We start from the raw sequence: 19930 nt of genomic DNA, 5'->3' as shown, positions 1-19930 counted from the left end.
TAAGTGAAGCAGATTTTTTAAAAATATTACTTATTTTCAAATACCAACTATTTTACCCTGAAATAAACCCTCTTTCTTCTGTTGATGTGAACTTCTACAGGTACTTGACCTTGTGTTTTCCAGTTGCACACTGAGGATTTTGATAACTCAGTGAGTGGGATTGATGCAATAAATTAGTCAATAAATAATCACAGAATTTATATATTCTGTACTTCTTGTAAATCTTAGTGGAAAGCTTTTAAAGCATTTATAACTTAAAATAGTTTGGATGGTATTTCTCACACACGCCTGCTTGTTACTTCTTTAACGCTGTCTTACTTTTAGAAACGAGTGGTTGCACACAAAAGAATGTTATCAGCATCTCTGCTGACTATGAATTTAGAAAGGTGCATTATAGGCTCATTAAATGGGTTTTTGTTCTTAGTCCTTTGTTTCCTGTGGTCTTTGTGCTCATTATGGTCCTTGCACAATTAACACTATGCTACAAGATAAAACAAAATACCATGTTTACACGTTTTTGTCATCTCAGTTTTTATTAGTTAAGTCCTCAATCCTCAATACAGTATGTGAGGATTGAGGACAGTGCAAGGAGCCACATGGTGATCAGGGAACTTTAACAAGACAAGATATGATCAGACAGGCCAGCTGCAACTATACCTCGATCTTTATGACAGTGCTAATCAAAAGTATCCAGACTCTCTTTATACTGTCTGTTTAAGCCCGCATCTGCTGGGATTCATGAACCAACTTGTAGATTAAACAAGAGAGTGTAGGAGCAACAGATAAAGGCCTTAATGTGGGATAAGTGGCAGAAAAGAACCAAAACAGGCCACCCATAATTTCACAGTAGGTGGGCTGCTAACAGCCATCATTTGATACACTGTGTTGATATAACCCGCTTCTTTTTGCCTGCTGAAACAACTGCCCTCATTAAAGACTTAATTCTCTCCCTCCCACCTCCCTTTTACTCCTTTCTGTCTCTCACAGGCTTTATTTTCCTCCCATTTCAGTTCATTTCCCTGATAGCATGTAGATAAAAGAGCCAGCTCCTAGGGCATGCTGGTGCCCTCAGTGACTCTTAAGTGTCTGCAGAGGCCATGAAGCTGTGGCTGGATGTGGCTAGGTGCCAGCTAAGCCACAGATTACTGGCACTATTGCTAACAGTGCCCCGGCTGCCAACACTATGATCTGCTGTTATGGCCTAATTGTTGTCTTTAGCTCTGAGGTGATATACCATCTCTCCCTGGGAGCTCCACGCAGCGCACCAACCAGCTCGTGCACAGAGGTGCAGTTGACTGAGGTTGGGCCAAATTCTTATGTACAGATCATTTCACACACTACTGTAACTTTCTGGTCTAACCTTTAAACAAGGCATTTCTGAAGAGTGTGAAGCAAAGCCAAATGCAACTGGTTGAACAACCTGAGAAATTACAAAAGGAAATGTGAGCATCAAATTTAGTTTAACATATTTTTCACTGGGTAAAGACACACTTTAGAAACCTTGCTCCATGCTTAGAGCCTCATGTGAATGCCACTCACCCTGGTGACTGAGCGCACTTGGAAAGTTGGAAAGTGTTTTCTTTAACCTACTAATCACCAGGCTTATCCTTCCCATATTGCTTTATTTAAGTATGGAATTACTTGGTGGCTGTTTGTCAACTGCACTGTAAATTCAGTCATGCTCAGTGATTTGCTTTACTTGAAGAAAGGCAAACACACTGGAAGTACTACCTATAGCAGGTAGCTTTATTTACACACCAAATTCATTTACACACATTTCTCACTGTGAGGAGAAAACTAGTACACCAAGAGAAGGAGTAAAAAGGCCAAGGGCACAAAGAATGAAGGCAACACAGCTACTGTGAAGGAAATGTACTCAACAAATGAATGACAGCCAGCATAGTGACTATATCTCACTTGCTGTGCTTTGGTCAGCGGCTTATGTCATAGACGGCAACTGACAATAGTGGTTGATCAAAGACATGGCATTGAGCGATAATTACTTCTGCAGCCTGCAGAGCAGCTGTCGGGTGAAGAAGATTACACTGCAACTGATGTTCTTCGGCTCTGTTTGAGTATTCATTACCACAGCAGCTTAGTAAGTCAAAAGAGGTCAGTAATATTCAAGACAGTAAAGACTGACAGGCTTTTTGAATGACCCTAATCAGATAATGTGGAGGTTTTGGAGGCGATTCTTGAAGTTCGCAGACAAAAGATGATGAGAAAACATTACCTTTACCACCTGCTTTATTATATTATAAATCTCTATGATTAAGATTTGCAAAGCAAAAAAAAAAAAAAAAGTATTTAAACCTTTTAAGGACATTTAAGGTTTCATGCCCAAGACTGCTATGAATACATGTAACTGGGGAAATACAACACAGCCAGGAAGCTTCTGATTCATTGAACTTCCTCTTTTGTTGAGCCCAGAGATGAATATCACAACACAGGCCCTTATCGGACTTGCTCACTGCCAAAACACACTTGAAGGCGCACGACCGAGTATATACTTACAAACACAAACACAGAGAGATAATGAGCTGACAGCAAAGCACATGACTGAATGCAATTTAGCAAGACCAGGTACAAAGAATCAGATCAATTTTTTTTACTTTCATATCTAGCTGGGCATAATGATTCATCATTCATTATTTCAAACAAGGGTCACGTTTCTGCAAGGTTACGCTTATGAAATAAAATGAAAATGGTTTGTGGAACGACAAAGAAAGAAAAACACTAAAACAAACCTTGAAAATTTTGCATGAAGTACATACATATATATATATATATATATTTAGACTCAGAAAAATATTAGAGAACAAAGTGGTTTATTTTTGCGCATAGACTATAAGAGGGGCCTAAAAGCACCAGTGTCAACATTAAAAATAATAAATGGTTGCTCAATGATGCCGTGCAACTACACAAACTAAAGTTATCTGAGGTCTGTGTGGCCAGTATTTCTTTTTAAGAACACTGCGAGCCACACTACAAATAATAAAGTCATATAATTAAACCAACTAAACAGCTGAATGGATTTCTGTATTTCACCTTCAGGCTAGTCAAAAACGAATCCAGAAACTTTAACTGATCTTTTTCTGCAATTTCTGCAATAAAAGTCAGAAAAAAGTCATCACAACTAAGTAAATAATAAAGAGCAGTCTTTAAAATGTCAATACAAACACCATTAGCAGGGAAAATAAATGTAAATGCACAAGATTAAAAAAAATACAGCATTATATGTGGAGGAGTGGAAGTGAAATTGTTCCACAAGGTGTGTCTTGTATTGACGTTGGAGTCATAAAGCCATCAGTGACTGATGACTAATTATACCAATTACCACGATGGCAAAAACAAACTGTCCCTACCCTTTGGTGACATCAGGATGAGGAATTTGTCACTTCCTAACGTGTTTGGAGACAGTGGGCGATTGACGACTTCCATTTGTGTCAAGGAACCACTGAAACACTTCAAAAGCTGAACACTGTGTGTCTAGGCTCTGTTTATGTGGCTGTTTACTCTCTGCAACACCTGGAATTAGCCCAAGGCAGATGTTGACCCATACAGAGCCTTATGTCCACCCTCCCTGCATTCATTTGCCGAGTCAGTATTCAGCCTATAAAAATGGTAATTGTCCTCTTACACAAATCTAAATACAAAAATACAAAAGTATATGGTTCACATTTAGTTCTGAGACACAGAATCAACACCAAAGCTTTATTTCCCGCCCCAGCGGAAAGATTAAATATACTGACTGTATTACAAGCCTTTTAGATGTCTTCCACCCACCTTTTTTCTTCTTCTCATTTTTGCCCTTATAATTATTATTCTTTTGTTGTAAGCTGTGAGGTGCTGGTCTGTTTGTAATGAAATCCAAATGGAGAAGGAGCTGGCTGCTGGCCGTAAGCTGGAACTGCCCTACTCCCACCCCCCACTCCTTCTCCTTCTTCCTCTGGGAAACAAGCCAGAGATGAAGGGAACGGGAATGATGGGTAGAGATGGACTGATCGATGGATGAACACATAGAATGAGCGCTAGAGATTCATAAATAGATAGCAGAGATTCAAATGGGGGAGGAAAACAAAGTGCGAGAAAGTCTCTCAGAGAAAGCTTAAAACACTGGGGGCCGCTCGGAGGGTGATGGGAAACTATGTGTGTACGTGCTGCAGGAAGAGGCCTCGCAAACTGGGTGGGAACACACGCGCTCCAATAAGACCAGAGGTTGTATGTCCTGAAGAACACGCATGTGTGTTCTGTCAGTTCTGTCACTGGAGGAGTGTACTTTGGATCAGTGCATTGACTCACCGAAAACAAACACAAAATTCTGCAGGCCAGAGGATCGGAGGCACGCTGTATCCAAGACAAACAAGCAAAATCATGAAAATATAGTTGCATTGACTGAGGCCCAACCTTACCACCCCCACGCCTCCATCCGCCCCCTTCTCTTGCTCTATTGCACACAGACAGTCTGTCCAGTACACACAAAATCAATTACCTTTTGGCCCATTATTAACAAAATAAGTCAGATGGACAACTCAAACAGCTTGTGTCAACAGCGTAACGTTTCTCCCCTGAATGCTTTATTTCAAACCAACAATTAATTCAGCTGCCAAGTCCCAAAAGAGCTGCTTAGTGACACTGCTGGTTCTAAAACTCATATTTTCTTTAAGCAAGTGAAAATCTAAACACTGCCCTGTGTAGCAAATTTGCTCCAGAAGAATACAAGCGACAACTTTGGAAATTTCATGAAAGAGACAATTGTTCTTAAATCAAGGTGAAAGCCAAGCTGCTGTCATGGCCATATGCTATGTTTTTGTCAGCCTATTAGCAAGATTTTGCAAAGACTAATATGCTGAATTTCAATGTCATGTTGGAGAGGTGGACTACGTGCAAAGAAAGAATGCATTAAACCCATTACCCACAAAATGATTTCTCTTCAGGTATCATTAAGATCTGTGTTTTTGCAGTGTAGACCTTTGCAATCTGCATCTCCAACAAGTATTTTCTGCTAGAAAGGAAGGATCACATTTGATTTAAAATGTCTGAGCCTGGAGAGATGATTTTCAGGAAGACGCTAGATCAAACAGGGACATGGCTCATGGCTGAATTACCAGCATGGGCCATTTTTCATGGGGTCAGGAGAGGTTGCAGAAAAAAAAAAGAGAAAAAAAAGAAGAAAGCACAAACATGGTCAACTGAAGCATCTTGAGTATTTGCAGGTCCGTAAGTGGAGCTGGCATATATGTGGATCAGAGTCTATAGATGCATGTGTCTTACCCCTCCCCAGTGCACATGCTTTCACATTTAATTTTTCCCCATACTTCCTCTCCTCTGTTACTGTTTCCTTCAATTTCTTTCCACATCTTTTATTCTGCCTTTGCTGCTCATCACAGGGACTCCCCAGAGGTGGAGGATAATCCCAGTTCGGAGCAGCAAGTCTTTTATGTCCTGGGAAGACACACTGGTTAGAGTGCTGCCAGTTCTTTTTCCTCTCTACTGATACCTCGATCAGCTTCCAAGCCTTGCTGTCTCCCGCTCTCTCTCTCTATTTCTTAATGTTTGTGCTTTTGAACATGTTCTTTCATTATAAAACCCATTTCTTTTGCCAGGGATGCGGTTACCACTACTAGCCTGTGTTTACACAGAATCAGCAAAACAAAAACACAATGGAGTCGGTTGCCTCTTGAGGTGTTGGAGAGGAATCTGCCACTGACTGATTCTATGCACTTATGTATGCTCTGCATGTTTTCTAAAGCGCCCAGTCAAGGTCATTTTACAAGAATGTAATAGAAATGACTCTAAAAGCTGTGTTCATGCAACTAGGACTATTATTTACTGTTATCAACTTCAGCAACTCAAGGCGGGTAGCTGCCCTTGGTCACTGAAGATTTATTTGTCATCCACAACTGCCCCCAAAATATATTCTTGCATATTTTCAATTGGTATACCATACTCTAGCCGAATTCTTTTCAAATCAAAATCACAAGATAAAAAAATCACCATTGAATATTTATTTTAGTCCAGGTTACAATGGACTCTAAAAAGTTCATGTTAAACAAAAAAGTCCCCAATAGAGCAACAAAACCACTAATCACACAAAGGTTGTTATTTCTCTGCCTTCCTATACATCATTCTTGGAAAGTCCAGAAGATTGTGGCTTTCAAGGAACAATGTAAAAAAAATATGCAGCCCAACACCCCAAACAATGTGTAATGTTGATGGAAAAGCCAAAGACCAGCCAAATTTAAGGGGAGTTAAGGTAAAGCAAAACCTCCAATAATGCTTGTATACAATTGCAAGTGCTTCTTTATTTCCAAGAGATTCACAGCCCTGCTTAATATTTCAGTTTTAAGTTTCAAGTTTATTCATTTATATAGCACTTTTAAAAACAACAGTTGTTGACCAAAGTACTGTACAATAACACAGTCAAAGCAGAAGACATACCAAATAAAACAGAATATAGATTAAGAAAAAAATAGAATCATGGGAAGAACAATAGACTAATGTTATGTTTAACGTATAAACATAACATTAGTGAACCATGACCTCCATCAAGCAACCAGTTTAAATTAAGTCTTGTCAGATTGAGTAGGTTACAATAGGGTCAGATATTTAACCAACAGTTTAAGCAAAAAAAGTATTGTTTTTTTAATGCAAATGTTTTTTTTCTCCATTTTGGTAAAGAAATACAATTTATATGTTTTCTTTAATACTTGTATTATTAAGGTGAGGTTTTAGTACAGTATTATAAACCGAAGGCTGAAGAGCCAGATTAAACTTACCACATAAATTCACAGGTTGCTGTCATTTTACTTTAATGAAAAGAAAAAAAAAGTTACTGTGTAAAAGCAGACATCTGATACATAATCTTGACCTTAAGAAAAAATTAAAACGACAGACAATAAACCCTTATAACAAGCTATTTGGTGAAGCACAAAGACTTTTTCAAAGCTTTCAGGAATTTGTTTGCATTTGGCCAGTGCAAAGAAATCTGAATGGCATCGACTGACAACACTGCAGCAGTTCTTAAGTGACAGTTGCTATATGTTTTTTAACCAGGCTTGAAAAAGGAAAATCTTTGTAATAAAATAAAACATATACATGTTGGAAAAGCTAAAACATGTGATCCCTTCGACTAGTCTCAGGTGTACACAGAAACATGGGAAAAGTTTTCAGGCTTTCAGGCAGAAAATGAGTAATTCTTCCACTCTTACCACCGAACAATGATCCCTCAGTCCTATCAAAAGGTTCCTTTACTGCATGATACTTTTTTCCGATGATGCAATGATGCAACACAGATTTTCTGTGACATTTGTGCTGGGAAAGTAATTTTCGAGAAGGTCCTTTCCCCATCGCTAAAATCCATATTTCTTCTTGCCTGTGCCTCTCATGGCCTGGATGCCCGTGAATTACGTGTTGAGATTGGCTTTGTGACAGAGGCCAAATAAAGTGGGTGTTATGACTGGCATGTAGAAGCACTCTTGAGAGAAACAGGTGTCGTTCATTGGCTTACACCAATGTGCCCATAACTGCAGAGCCATGTGATTGGTGGAAGGAAGACACCACTGCTCAGAGAGGAAGCCGCTGATGCCAGGCGTGTTTGTGGGCACGGGGCAGCGGAGGTGAAGGGAGAGAGGGAGGATGAGGAGGGAAGAGGGCGCCGCAAAGAACAGACCACCTGGATTACAGGCCTCAAAGGCCAGCCTGACAGAGTCAATCTGAACAACAGTGAACAGAAGACAGCCAGTCTGCTGACTTCCCCTCTCTTGCATTTTCACTGGCAGTCTGCCAACAAACACATGCTGCCCAGCAAAACTTTCAAAAGAGGCTTCAGCTCGGGTTTTTCCACCAACTTAAAGGCCTTTTTTTTTTCTTTGCCCACTGAAAAGCAAAAGTAAACTGATAGAGCATACTAGGGTTAAGAGGATAAATACATTAGCTGTTGGCAAATACACTGGGATGGACCAACATTGGCTGACTGGAAACTTTTAACATACCACTCAACCCTATCACTTACAATTTTTTCTTATTTTTATTAAACAAAATTTAAATACTCACTTATACACCAAGTCTGTAGTACTGTGAAAAGTATTTGTCACTTCCTAATTTTTTTCCTTCTTTTTTAATCCATGCAAACAGTGGGGTACACCTTGGAGTCATTAGTCAGTCGCAGGACCAACCTTTCTGTAAATGAGAAAGCAATTGCCCCCCTAAACCTAATAACTGGATGTGCCTGCCTTGGCAGCAAGAACTGCAATCAAGCATTTGGGATAACAGACAATTAGTCTTTCACATTGCTGTGGAGGAATTTCATCCCACTCTTTGTAGAATTGTTTTAATTCAACCATATTGGAGGGTTTTCTAGCACCACTCTCAAACCTTCATTTGGTTTTGGGTTGGGTTTTTTTTAGTGATTCAGAGGTATACTTGCTGGTGTGTTGCAGCAAATCATTCAGGTACATGTTTGACTGTTGGTACGATGCGCTTTTAATTTTAAATGCTGTGTTAGCTTTACACCAGACGTAACAGGAATAAAATCTTTGAGTTTTGTCTCGTCGTCAATAGAATATTTTTCCATCTTGATGGGAACCACCAATGTTTTTTTTTTTTTTTAGCAAATATGAGATTCATATTTGCATTTTTTTTTTACCTCTTTTTGATTTCAAGAATTATCAGAATCCAGCAGTGTTTTGTTTTTGTCATTTTTGCCAAATCTCTAATTGTTAAATCATGAATTCTGACTTTAACTTAGGCAAGTGAAGCCTTCACTTTTTTAGATGTTGTTCTGGGTTCTTTCGTGACCATTGAGACATTCTTTGGTAGGCTGGCCACTCATAGGAAGGTTCACCACTGTTCCAAGTTTTCTCCATTTGTAGATAACGGCTCTCGCTGTAGTTCGCTGGAGTCCCAGAAATGGTGTTATAAACCTATCCAGACTGATAAATGTCAATGACTTTGTTTCTTACCCGTTTTTGGATTTCTTTAGCTCGTGGCATGATGGGTTGCTTTTTGCGATCTTTTAGCCTACTTCACTTTATCGGACAGGTTCTATGTACGTGATTTCAACACGTCTGTGACTAGTGAAATTGAACTCAGCTTTCCAAGAAACAAATGTGGTTAGCTTTGATTTAACAATAGCGGCAATTGCTTTTCAAGGTAGGGCTTGGGCCCTAAGTAAGTTTGGAGCTTTATTCCTTTAATAAAGGAAATCATCCTTTAAAATCTCATTTTGTATTTACTCAGGTCATCATTGTTTAATACTAAAATTTGTTTGATTATCTAAAACATGTTAGTGTGACAAGTATGCAAAAAATAAAATGGCACTGTGTATGAGGTCTTAGTGTATTCATACTGTTTAGTGTCCATGTGGGCTTTCACACATTAATCAGCCTGTAATTTCTACAGACTTCGCCCTTTACACTACAGACCGAGGCTGGCCTGAACTGACCCAGACAGATAGTCCAGTCTAGGCGAAGGCTTCAGATGTGGTGCAAGAGGAGTCATTTCTTCACTTCAGTCTATTTTCTTTTCTTCATATTTCTGCCTTTGCTTTGACAAAAATTATTTTTCCTGCCCTCTTGGCACTGCATCCTCCACTGTGAGGTCACTCTGCCATATCTAACAAGGATCCTTAGGGCAACGAGGGTGTGAATTACTCTTTTCTTTATCCTTGTTGCATTCAGAAGTACAACACAGAGGAGGAGGCAAAGAAAAGAAAACACACAACCTTCAACAGAAGACAAGGGCTCAACCAAGTCAGCAAACTAATGGGAGGAGGCCACTGCAGATAACTTACACAAACAGGCACACTCCTCATTACCACACACATGCTGAAGTGTTTTGCTTGGACTCAAATCCTTGCGATAGGAAATGTTCAGATGCCTGGCTGCCATCTTCTCTCAGCTGAGAAAATGCTGTCCTCTTGCCATTGGAGTGTCAGAGGAGGATAGTGAGGAGGACAAGACTCTCGCGGTTGTATATTGCCTCTGTAGATAAGTCGCACATTTTTCATAAACACACACAGATGCAAACACTCACCAATTAGACGAGCAAGTAGCAGGCCTCAGTTCCACCCCCGCTGATCTACCCACCAATTTTTTTAAGTCATAAATATGTTACCAGACATGCAAACACACTGCAATGATTTGCCATGCATGACAGCACGGGTATGAATACATAAACATAAAAGATACCATGAAGCCATCAACAGATTATTAATTTCAAAAGCCCCATGTACACCCACCCACCCACACACATCAGCTTTTAGAGTTAAATTATAAAAGATGATTTGCCTCGCATATATGCTTCAGCAAGTATCTAAAACACATAGACGAGGAGGATATTAAAAAAGAGTGAAAACAGTAATTAATCACTCAATTTATTCAATATGCACATGGCATATTATGTATTTATGTAACTACAAAAAATACATCAGAAAATGTTAAAAATTTAAACCATTAAGTGGCTCTTTTGCTTGGCAAGTGACCTGTAAAGTCAAGAATTCACAAATCGACTTATCTTAAGGCTTGTTAAGCCTCAGCTTTGTTAAACAGAAAAATATAAACAAGGGAGGATGACACCTCATAGAAAAAGTGCAGTTCATTCCCCTTTTCTGACAATCACTTGATTAAACTCGAAATGCAACATGTGTTTGCCTATTTTGAAAACAGCAAACTGCAGCTCCGCTATATGGCTATGTTACAGAGCGGCATGAAGCAGGATATCTGACAGACAGACAGAGGAACCAATCTGAGTGCTGTGCAGCTCGGCCCGACGCTGATTGATAGCTGGCTGTGGATCCTGAGGGGCATTGAGAGTTTAATCACCCATAACTGCAATTACAGACGAACACGTCAGACTCATAAAGCACTGAAACAAGATGAGCGCCTCCTTCCTCTCCTCCCCTTGGCGCACATCAGCCAAATTCCACTAAAGCTCAAGGAGGAACAAGGGAGCTGAAGGCATAACCTCAGAGAGAGAGACACACACAGAAAATCCCTACCTAGTGCAAAGCATTAGAGAGGAATTGCAAAGCATTAATTAGTGCTTTTAATATACTTATGTGCTATAAAACAAGTCATTATGCACTCCACTTGTAGTACTGTTACCTTGTTGTCAAAACGAGTGGGTGTGCCATGTTTCTATAGAAGACATCTACTGTAAGGATCTCGAGGAGCCTTGATATACAAGATTCAAAAAGAATTTACCACCGCATCAGTGAACATTAACATATCAAATATGCAAAGCCACATACACACACTTATACCTAAAGCATGCATGTGGATGTGCGTGAGGGCACACACTCCTAATGATCACATAAAAGCTCAGAGCATAGCATAAGACAGGCCTTAGGATGGATTAAGATGCACGCCTTTATCAGTGGGTTCCCACAATCCCCCCTAGAATATCTCCGCTCTCTCTTTCTCCCTCACTTTTTTTTTTTTCCATTTCCTCCATACCTTAGGGAGATTGCTAGAAGGAAAAATAAAGAAACAGAAACATTCTTCAAATATGTATGTGAATGGACTGGCCGCTGGCAGTGGGTTACTTCCGTTCAAAGCAGCAAACGTCCAAAGTACTCATATTAATACTGAGGGTAAGATTAAAAGTAGATGAAAAGGACAGGCTCCTGCTGTCACCAGGTCAAATGTTGGGGGGCTGGGTGGTGTCAGAAGAATAGCTGATGTCATGATGGGAAACCAGAGATGGGAAAGCAGAATTTTTCTACAATGGTTTCATAGAACTGCAGGTCTAATAAACACTGTGTGCCTACCTTCTCCACATGTAAGGCTTTTTTCCCCCCGCCAAGTATCACTTTGCAGCTAACAGCTGCTATAGCAGACATTTCTGTGTAGGTAACCTGTCTTACTCTGTCATATGTCAATCAACAGTATACTTAGCTCCCACTGGTTGTTGCTTCAATCGCTTGTGTCAAAGTTCAGAGAACTTTGACAGTTTGAAGTGTCACTGATTTTCCATTATTTGAGCTACACATCACTGCTATTCTATTTCTCTGTTAACACTCCTTCAAGGAGGAAAAAACTCCTTCAAGGAGGCTCTTTTGGTCAAAATTTCAAAGAACAATAACTGTCATTGACTACTTCCTTATACTATAAAGCTGTGTAAAATACCCATAATAAGTACCCGGAAGCTAAGGTGACAGCTGGAAATGGACAACAATTTGAAAAACATGACACCCTTCACAGCTGGTGAGCTAGTACCAGAAAATGTCAAACATGAGCCCAGAAATGTACGTCCAGTTTAGTGCCAACAGAGGGCCAATTTAGACCTCTCCTCTCTTTTGGAGTGCAGATTAGAGACAAGCTTGAGAGACAACCTTTGAACTCTAGAGTTTACCGGGGGGCACGGCTGGTCACAAGATCAACAGAGCAGTTGATTCATGACACAGTGGCTACATTACAAACCACTGCTGTCTGCCACATCTGGTCCCTTTAATAAAGAAGCCTTCTGCCAGGGGCGGTGAAAGTATATGTATGTGAACAGAGGAGGAAAACATCCCATCTTCCCCTTGTCATCCCCACTCGCGCAGATCTGAGTGTGTTCCTCTGCTATAGTGAGCGAAACCTTCCCACGTGATTGGCTGCGATCTACTCATCAGCTGCACAATGATGCGAGATAAAGAGGGTGAGCTGCCCTGTGTGTGAAAGGTCAACGCCTCTTGGCGCAGGGGAGCGCACACTGTGTAAACAAGACAGGCAGAAGGATCAATCATGTAGAGCATATTTATTAGTTTAGTTGGCCGAGAAGTACATCCACTGGAATATGATTCAGGACTAATCATATGGAGAAAAAGAGGCAGAGGAGAGAAACGGGGAAGGAAAGGGAAGCGAGATGGAAAGAAAGAGGGGGGAAAAGTAAGGGTGTAGGGGCAAGTAGAGACTGAAAGCATTTTCCTCCACCTGTCTTTATGCATAAATTCAATTTGCACAACTAAAAAGACTGCAGGGTGGGTAAACACAGAAGAACTTAAATGTCATCTAAGCTGAGCCATATGAACAAATATTGCTTGAAAAATTATTATTGCTTCATAAATATAATAATTATATCCACAAGAAGATAGCAAATGAAAATACATTGGTTCAAATTTCTTTACAGCTTATTTTTATCATATTTTGATAAATATATATGTTTTCCATTACAGCGCTTCAGCTGAATAGAAAATATGTCATATACACACACCTTCATGTAGACCTTTTTTGCATGTTAGACTCCACATTTACTGAATTTTAATAATTACTTCCCCAACAGATGATATTAGCAAGAGCCTCATCTCCCATCACATGTTTCATCTGTGCGGGAAACGGGTTTTCCCCATTTACTTAGTAAAACCTTTTTTGCCAATAATCCAGATGATGGTCTGCCTAACTGCATGCTGTGCTATGTGAAATTTCCCTGGCATCTTTCAATATTTGATATGGCACACCCAGTAAAAGCAGCAGTGGCGTTTTTACAATCATCCATACTTGCTGGACATTTTGAATATTTCTTGGAGCACTGACGTGTTTTCTTGTCATTCTTTAAATTCACTCTAATCAGTGACAATTCCTTGGAAATCCACTTATCCACTAACAAATACATGTTAGCAGATAGTATGTGGTTGCACATGTCCTAATATGGACTACTGTAATTCATTATTATCAGGAAGTCCTAAAAACTCGCTGAAAAGCCTTCAGTTAATCCAAAATGCTGCAACAAGAGTACTGACAGGGACTAGAAAGAGAGCATATTTCTCCTGTATTGGTTTCCTGTTAAATCCAGAATTGAATTCAAAATCCTGCTCCTCACATACAAGGTCTTAAATAATCAGGCCCCATCTTATCTTAATGACCTTGTAGTACCATATCACCCTATTAGAGCACTTCGCTCTCGCTCTGCAGGCCTACTTGCTGTTCCTAGAGTATTTAAAAGTAGAATGGGAGGCAGAGCCTTCAGTTTTCAGGCCCCTCTTCTGTGGAACCAGCTTCCAGTTTGGATTCGGGAGACAGACACTATCTCTACTTTTAAGATTAGGCTTAAAACTTTCCTTTTTGCTAAAGCATATAGTTAGGGCTGGACCAGGTGACCCTGAATCCTCCCTTAGTTATGCTGCAAAAGGCATAGGTTGCTGGGGGATTCCCATGATGCATTGAGTTTTTCCTTTCCAGTCACCTTTCTCACTCACTATGTGTTAGTAGACCTCTCTGCATTAAATCATACTTGTCATTAATCTCTGTCTCTCTTCCACAGCATGTCTTTATCCTGTTTTCCTTCTCTCACCCCAACCGGTCGCAGCAGATGGCCCCGCCCCTCCCTGAGCCTGGTTCTGCCGGAGGTTTCTTCCTGTTAAAAGGGAGTTTTTCCTTCCCACTGTCGCCAAAGTGCTTGCTCATAGGGGGTCATATGATTGTTGGGTTTTTCTCTGTATGTATTATTGTAGGGTCTACCGACTGTTGTTGTGATTTGGCGCTATATAAATAAAATTGAATTGAATTGAAATGGAAAAAAATTAATATTTTACTGCTGCTGCTGTTTTTGTCTTCAGATCCTGTTGATGTCTGAGGTAATGAGGCAGAGCTAGAGAAAACACCTGAAAAGCCATAACAGATTATTTGCTCATGTCAGAAGAATTCCATCTTTAGCATGTTTTATTTAACTTTACAAGGCAAAGTATTTTTTTGCATCTTTTTGGATTCTTTGACACCAGCGAATTTGCAATTGTGTGTAAACACCACCATACATCAGTCTTCAGGGGTTGTTGTTCAAAATTGATTTTAGTATGCCCTGATGTAACTAGTATCTAATAAAAGCAACGAGGTAGCCCCGTGATGGACTAGCAACCTGTTCATGGTGTTTTCTGCCTTCTGCCCTGTAACTGAAGGCAGTTCTGAGCAACAATACACAGTATGGTCAGTAATCTTGTTTTGGACCTGACGATTAAAATTTTAAACAGAAAAACTTCCTTTTATTTTTTATTTACCCTTAGTGTAGTGGATCAAACATGAAGTAAAAGAAAACTAAATCCTGAAAAGGAAAGATTAGCAATAAATGGATCTGAAGACCTCTGCAACCACTGCAAACATGATGTCAGACATGATCTCCCTGATGTTGATTTTAGACTATGATCCTTTTTCATTGTTTTTATTTTTTACTAACAGAACTGACCAATGATCATATTTAAATAATGTAACATGTTTTAAAGTTAGATATTAACCCTCATTTCACAAAACCCTGCACTTACTTTTAAAAGTAACGTACAGTATATGTGAAATCTGTTTTTGTGAAAGTACAGAACACGTCAGAAATCTTTTTGTAAACAAGACAGCATAAGTAAAAGGTATACATCTACAGGTTGCATAAGGTTTTGTGACACATATTAGGTCATATTCTGAGAAATACAAGATCAATAACGCAGTTTCACAACACCGAGAGCAGGTCAAAGTTAACCTCTCATACTTTCTCCAGATAATATCAATACCTTAAGTCATAATTCATGCAGTGAGATAACAAAGTGCTGTAAAACTGTTAAATACACTTTTTGGCATGCTGCTCAGAGAATAGGGTTGTGCTCATTATGTAACCTGCAGGACTGCTGTGGTTAGGCATTAATTTTTGCACTCCCACATACTAATTGTGTTGCGTTGAAAAATAACCATTACGTGGACAGGTAGCAAAAATGCTTGAATAACAGCAAAACAAAACCGGTGATAATAGACCTGTTTGTTTTTCCATAAGCTCTAAATGCTCCTTTAACCCTTGTGACCTCTGGCAAGGCAGATGGAGGCCAGAAAGCACAGCAAGCTGTTGTTGTATTAAACATGATGATGTCTATAGACATTGTCCTCTAAGTATACTTCAGCTCACATTCAACACATCTCCAAGTGTTTATGCTGGTGTATGCATCCGCGCACACACCAGCATAAAAATTACACTCTGTGTGCAGCTTTTCTGTGTCTCTCTCTTTTGATACATGTGTTTTTGACACTCAATAGTCTGTTTGGTTGTCTTGTTTCGATTTGCGCGTCATGCCACTGAGCGAAGTCTGAATAATGGAACTGGCGGCGCGCTGGTGTCGGGTGAGACAGTGCCACCACAAAACTAGCCCGGCTGTTGTGTAATCATCAGGCTCACACACACGTGCCCCGTCTGTGTATCACAATACATGGAACAGATGGCGGGGAGGGTGTTAAATAAACACAAATACACACTCATTATCAGCTTGGGTTACAGACAGCTGCTGCCGCTCGTTCTGCCTTTGACATAGATGTCCTATAAAATCGCATCCCGATGAACACTTCACATAGAAGGGTGAAAACCAAATCACAGCATGGCAACCAAACGAGTCATTTCGGATGCGGCGGGGTATTGGGAGTGGACGGGTGGGGTTAAATAATGCGAGGGCTCAGCTTGTTCTAATCACTCCCCTGAATGGTACATGCTAAATCTAAAATGCAATCTGCCACAGCTGGCAAAGAGATGAAAGGAACACAACATTGTAAGTACAATAGATACAGTACATCAGCACATCAGTGAACGTGTACGTGCACATTTGAGTCCAAAGACATAAATACAAGCACACAAAGACACTCATAGCTATACAGCGACTGATCCTGGAAAAAGCAAAGCTTTAGGCCTGCAGTGCTTTTTCTTTCTGGCACTAAGCTCTTGTTCTGATGCTGAGGAGCTCTTAACTTGACCAGCATTAATAGATAGGCACTAAATGCCCCACGTCTTCTAGATTATTTCATAATATGTGGTGCAAAACTGTTGTGTAAATGATCAACTCCTTCCTACTTCAGCCATGAGAGGATAAGATGTGATATGACACCCATGACACATATTAAGTGTCAGAAAAGGAGGAAAAACAAAACAGCAGAACTTACAATGATTGCCTTAATATCCCTTGTCTTGTTTTGACTACCCACCCAAACCCCACCTCCCTGTGCCCCTAAAAAACACAAAACAATATTACAGAGAAGACTGGACCGGTGACTGTTTCCAATTTCTGTTCAATGAATGACCTCATTCTTTTCTCCACTACTCTAAATCAAACACAGGCACCTATGAGCACGTGGCACTTGTTTTGGATCTGCTGCATGTTTTAAACAGGACTCATTTTAATTTATCTCATCGCGCTGCTTTAGCTTGCCCCTTTCAATCTTCCCAAATGTTTGTGAACTTGTTATAGTGATTCATAAAGGTCTGGCTAACTGAACTGCACAGCAAAACCATCTGATAAATAACATCCAATGGTGTGTCAATGCTAAACCATTGAGTTTTAACCCTCACTCTGCAATCTTTCACCATCTCTGCCACCAGCTCTGAATATGACTCTTCCTTTGCCCGTCCTCACTATAAAGTCATGCCACCACTGCTGCACAACCATACCAGTCGATTAGCTCAATGTCAGTGACTGTAACGGACTTTTGGACACAATGCCCCCATGGCGTTTGGTGCGCTATTTCCCCACTGTCCCTACTCCATCACAGTCACATTGACTGAGCCATCTGCACGGGCAGACACCAAAGGTCAACTTTCTGCAACAGCTCCCTCACTAATGCCCTAGGTCTCTCTGCACTCAGAGCCCAAAGACAGTGGGTAAGAGTATGGTTGTTAATTCAATTTATTGCATTTTAGGTGCACAAAGTCCACCAGCTTGCTTGTTAAGCCATCAGCAACAATGATTGAGTAATCTGGCCAAAGTGTTTGAGTGTTTACAACATGCATGATTATGTTCCTGCTCTTCTAGTCTCTGCTGAGTACATAACTGAGGGATGAAACTTGGATGTTAATTGTAATAATCTAGCTTTAATACTTTGATTTTGCTCATAATCAAACCAATTACCATGGTCTTCATGAGACTTCATCTCAGTTGTTGTTCTGTTTGTTTGGCAAAACAGGGGCTAAAGCTTTAGTGCTGCTACAGCCAGTTCCTAGAGGGCCACCAGCTTCTCAGACCAACACCATGTCCCGACAAGATATTTCCATTAGGCACTGCATTACCATCACTCCGTCAATTGCTTTCTCCATGCACCTCAGGAAGTGGCTCTCTGTGGAGAAAGCACGGAGGACTTGCAAACACTTCTCCCTCCACCTTTCACATCCCAGCATGTGCTGGCCTGCATTAGCACACTCGGATGGGCCTGTTGCTGTGCAGTGGGGACATGTGACATTGAGATATCAGAGTTCTGCCACCCTGCCTCCACCCACCATCCTCATACACACACATACAAACGGACATTTTTCACGGACCTCTCTGGCCCTTCGTTCTCTAACCTACACCCATCAATTCTTGTTTTGCCCTTTGCAGGAGTCCAAGGGCGGAGCCTGCACGAGGTGAGGTGGCAAGTGCTACATTTTTGACCTTCCACTTCATGAGATCGGCTTCATTGACATTCGGATACAAGTCCTCGTTTCCACTGCCTCTCCCTTCCCCCACCACCAAGCCAGCTATAATGCCAAGCATGTCGAATCACTTTAGCATCAAAATACCAACAGTCATCTCCCCCGTCCTCTCTCCCCTGCTAACTCCTTACCCCTCGCTTTCTCTCCCCCAACAACCCTGACTGTCCGTTTCCCTTTCTCTCCCCTCTGTTTATCCTCCTCTGGGGGTGGAGGGGGACGCACAGAGTGGGATGATCTGTCGCTGCCACTGCCTTTCCAAAATCCCATTGACAAGGACAGAAGCAACTGACCATAGTGAGCAGAGGAATGGCTAGAACTGCCCCCGACAGCACCGAGCCCCAAGTGCACTCTGAAAGGACACCTGAGCTCCCTCACCACCTCATTGACAAACAGGCCAGTGAACAAACAAGAAGTGAATAAGTCTGCTGTAACATTACGCTGGATCTGATTTTTGTTTATGATGGAGATGTTCATAATAGACAAAACAGACAAAATGAGAATGTCTACCTCCACAAAGTCAAACTCTACAATGAAACTGCAAAGACACATTACAGGTTATTAAACGCTCCTGCATTCTTGTTATTTTCAATCGTGACTTAAGCCATGTTGGATGTTGCAAGCGAAGCATAGCAACAGGCAAACCATGGCTCAGAGAGAAAATAAGACTTTTGACCTCTTCCTTCTGTCTGGCCTCGTCCAAATATCTTAGGTTGATCCAGATGCTAAATGGTAGCTTTCAAGATTCTTCATCATCTTAGAAAACAGAGAAAAAACAAAACAGGCGCCACAACAGATGGTATTCCTCAAAATCATGTCTTTTCACTCTCATTGTTTATTATGGTTATCTATCAAACATGGCTTTTTTCCATTGGGAGTAAATATTTTTTGTCCATTGTACTTGCATGATTTATCCAAGCCTGTAACGTATTATTCTGCACATAAAAAACACAATTCTCACTGATTTTTTGAAGAGTATAGTACATTAAATAATGGCTAAGTGTCCTTTTGTAAATGACACATGCAATTTTCTTGTATCTTGGTGCTCTGATGTTTGTGTGTGGTTAGATGAGGCCAGTGCCCCTCAACACTTAGTCAGCCTCTCTAATATAAACAGGGCACTTTGGATCACGCTCAAGGATCCAGAAAGCTGCACTGCAGGCTGATTCGGATGTTTCTATCAGCTAGCCATAGCAGAGATACAATCAGGAGTGAGATATCTGGGTCAAGATGCAGGCATTCATTTATATTCATGCCATTGGTTAATTTGCCCATATATTCCAGAAGAAACCGACGTGCTTGGCTGTCATTAACATACTGTTCTGTGTTAGGCAACGTGGGGCCTCAAGAATGAGAACTTGCTTATTCATGTTTAATTGAAGTTAATAAAAAATGCAGGGTTTCTTTTTTTTTCATGCAGATGCAAAGCCTCACATACTGTACTGTTAATCTCACTCAAGGGGTCAGAATAAATTCCAAGGACAGTTGGCAGGATGAAGTTTCACCTTATCTATGTAAACTGTCTCTGAGAGAA

The 19930-nt window shown here is 40.6% G+C and overlaps 1 protein-coding gene and 1 long non-coding RNA gene across 9 annotated transcripts in view; one reads left to right on the top strand and one right to left on the bottom strand.

The window, feature by feature from the left end:
• Positions 1-19930, bottom strand: part of rxraa (retinoid X receptor, alpha a) — a 154003-nt gene that overhangs the window by 52188 nt on the left and 81885 nt on the right. The window contains exon 1 of one of the 8 annotated variants that reach the window (XM_019361283.2): positions 3787-4322. The exons of 4 other annotated variants lie outside the window; for them this stretch is intronic. In XM_019361283.2, coding sequence (XP_019216828.2) covers positions 3787-4021 — 235 coding nt within the window. In that variant the 5' untranslated portion in view covers positions 4022-4322. Of the gene's footprint in view, positions 1-3786; positions 4323-19930 lie in introns of those variants that run through there. 3 more of the 8 variants (XM_019361284.2, XM_019361285.2, XM_019361286.2) reach the window with 3 other exon arrangements.
• On the top strand, positions 14446-18697 carry LOC112847347 (uncharacterized). Its single transcript, XR_003220853.1, has 2 exons — positions 14446-17592; positions 17895-18697. It is a non-coding gene; the product is annotated as an uncharacterized LOC112847347 (long non-coding RNA).

The sequence above is a fragment of the Oreochromis niloticus genome, linkage group LG7 (genome assembly GCF_001858045.2).
Source record: "Oreochromis niloticus isolate F11D_XX linkage group LG7, O_niloticus_UMD_NMBU, whole genome shotgun sequence".
Classification (NCBI taxonomy): domain Eukaryota; kingdom Metazoa; phylum Chordata; class Actinopteri; order Cichliformes; family Cichlidae; genus Oreochromis; species Oreochromis niloticus.
This window is presented reverse-complemented; position numbering and strand designations above follow the sequence as displayed.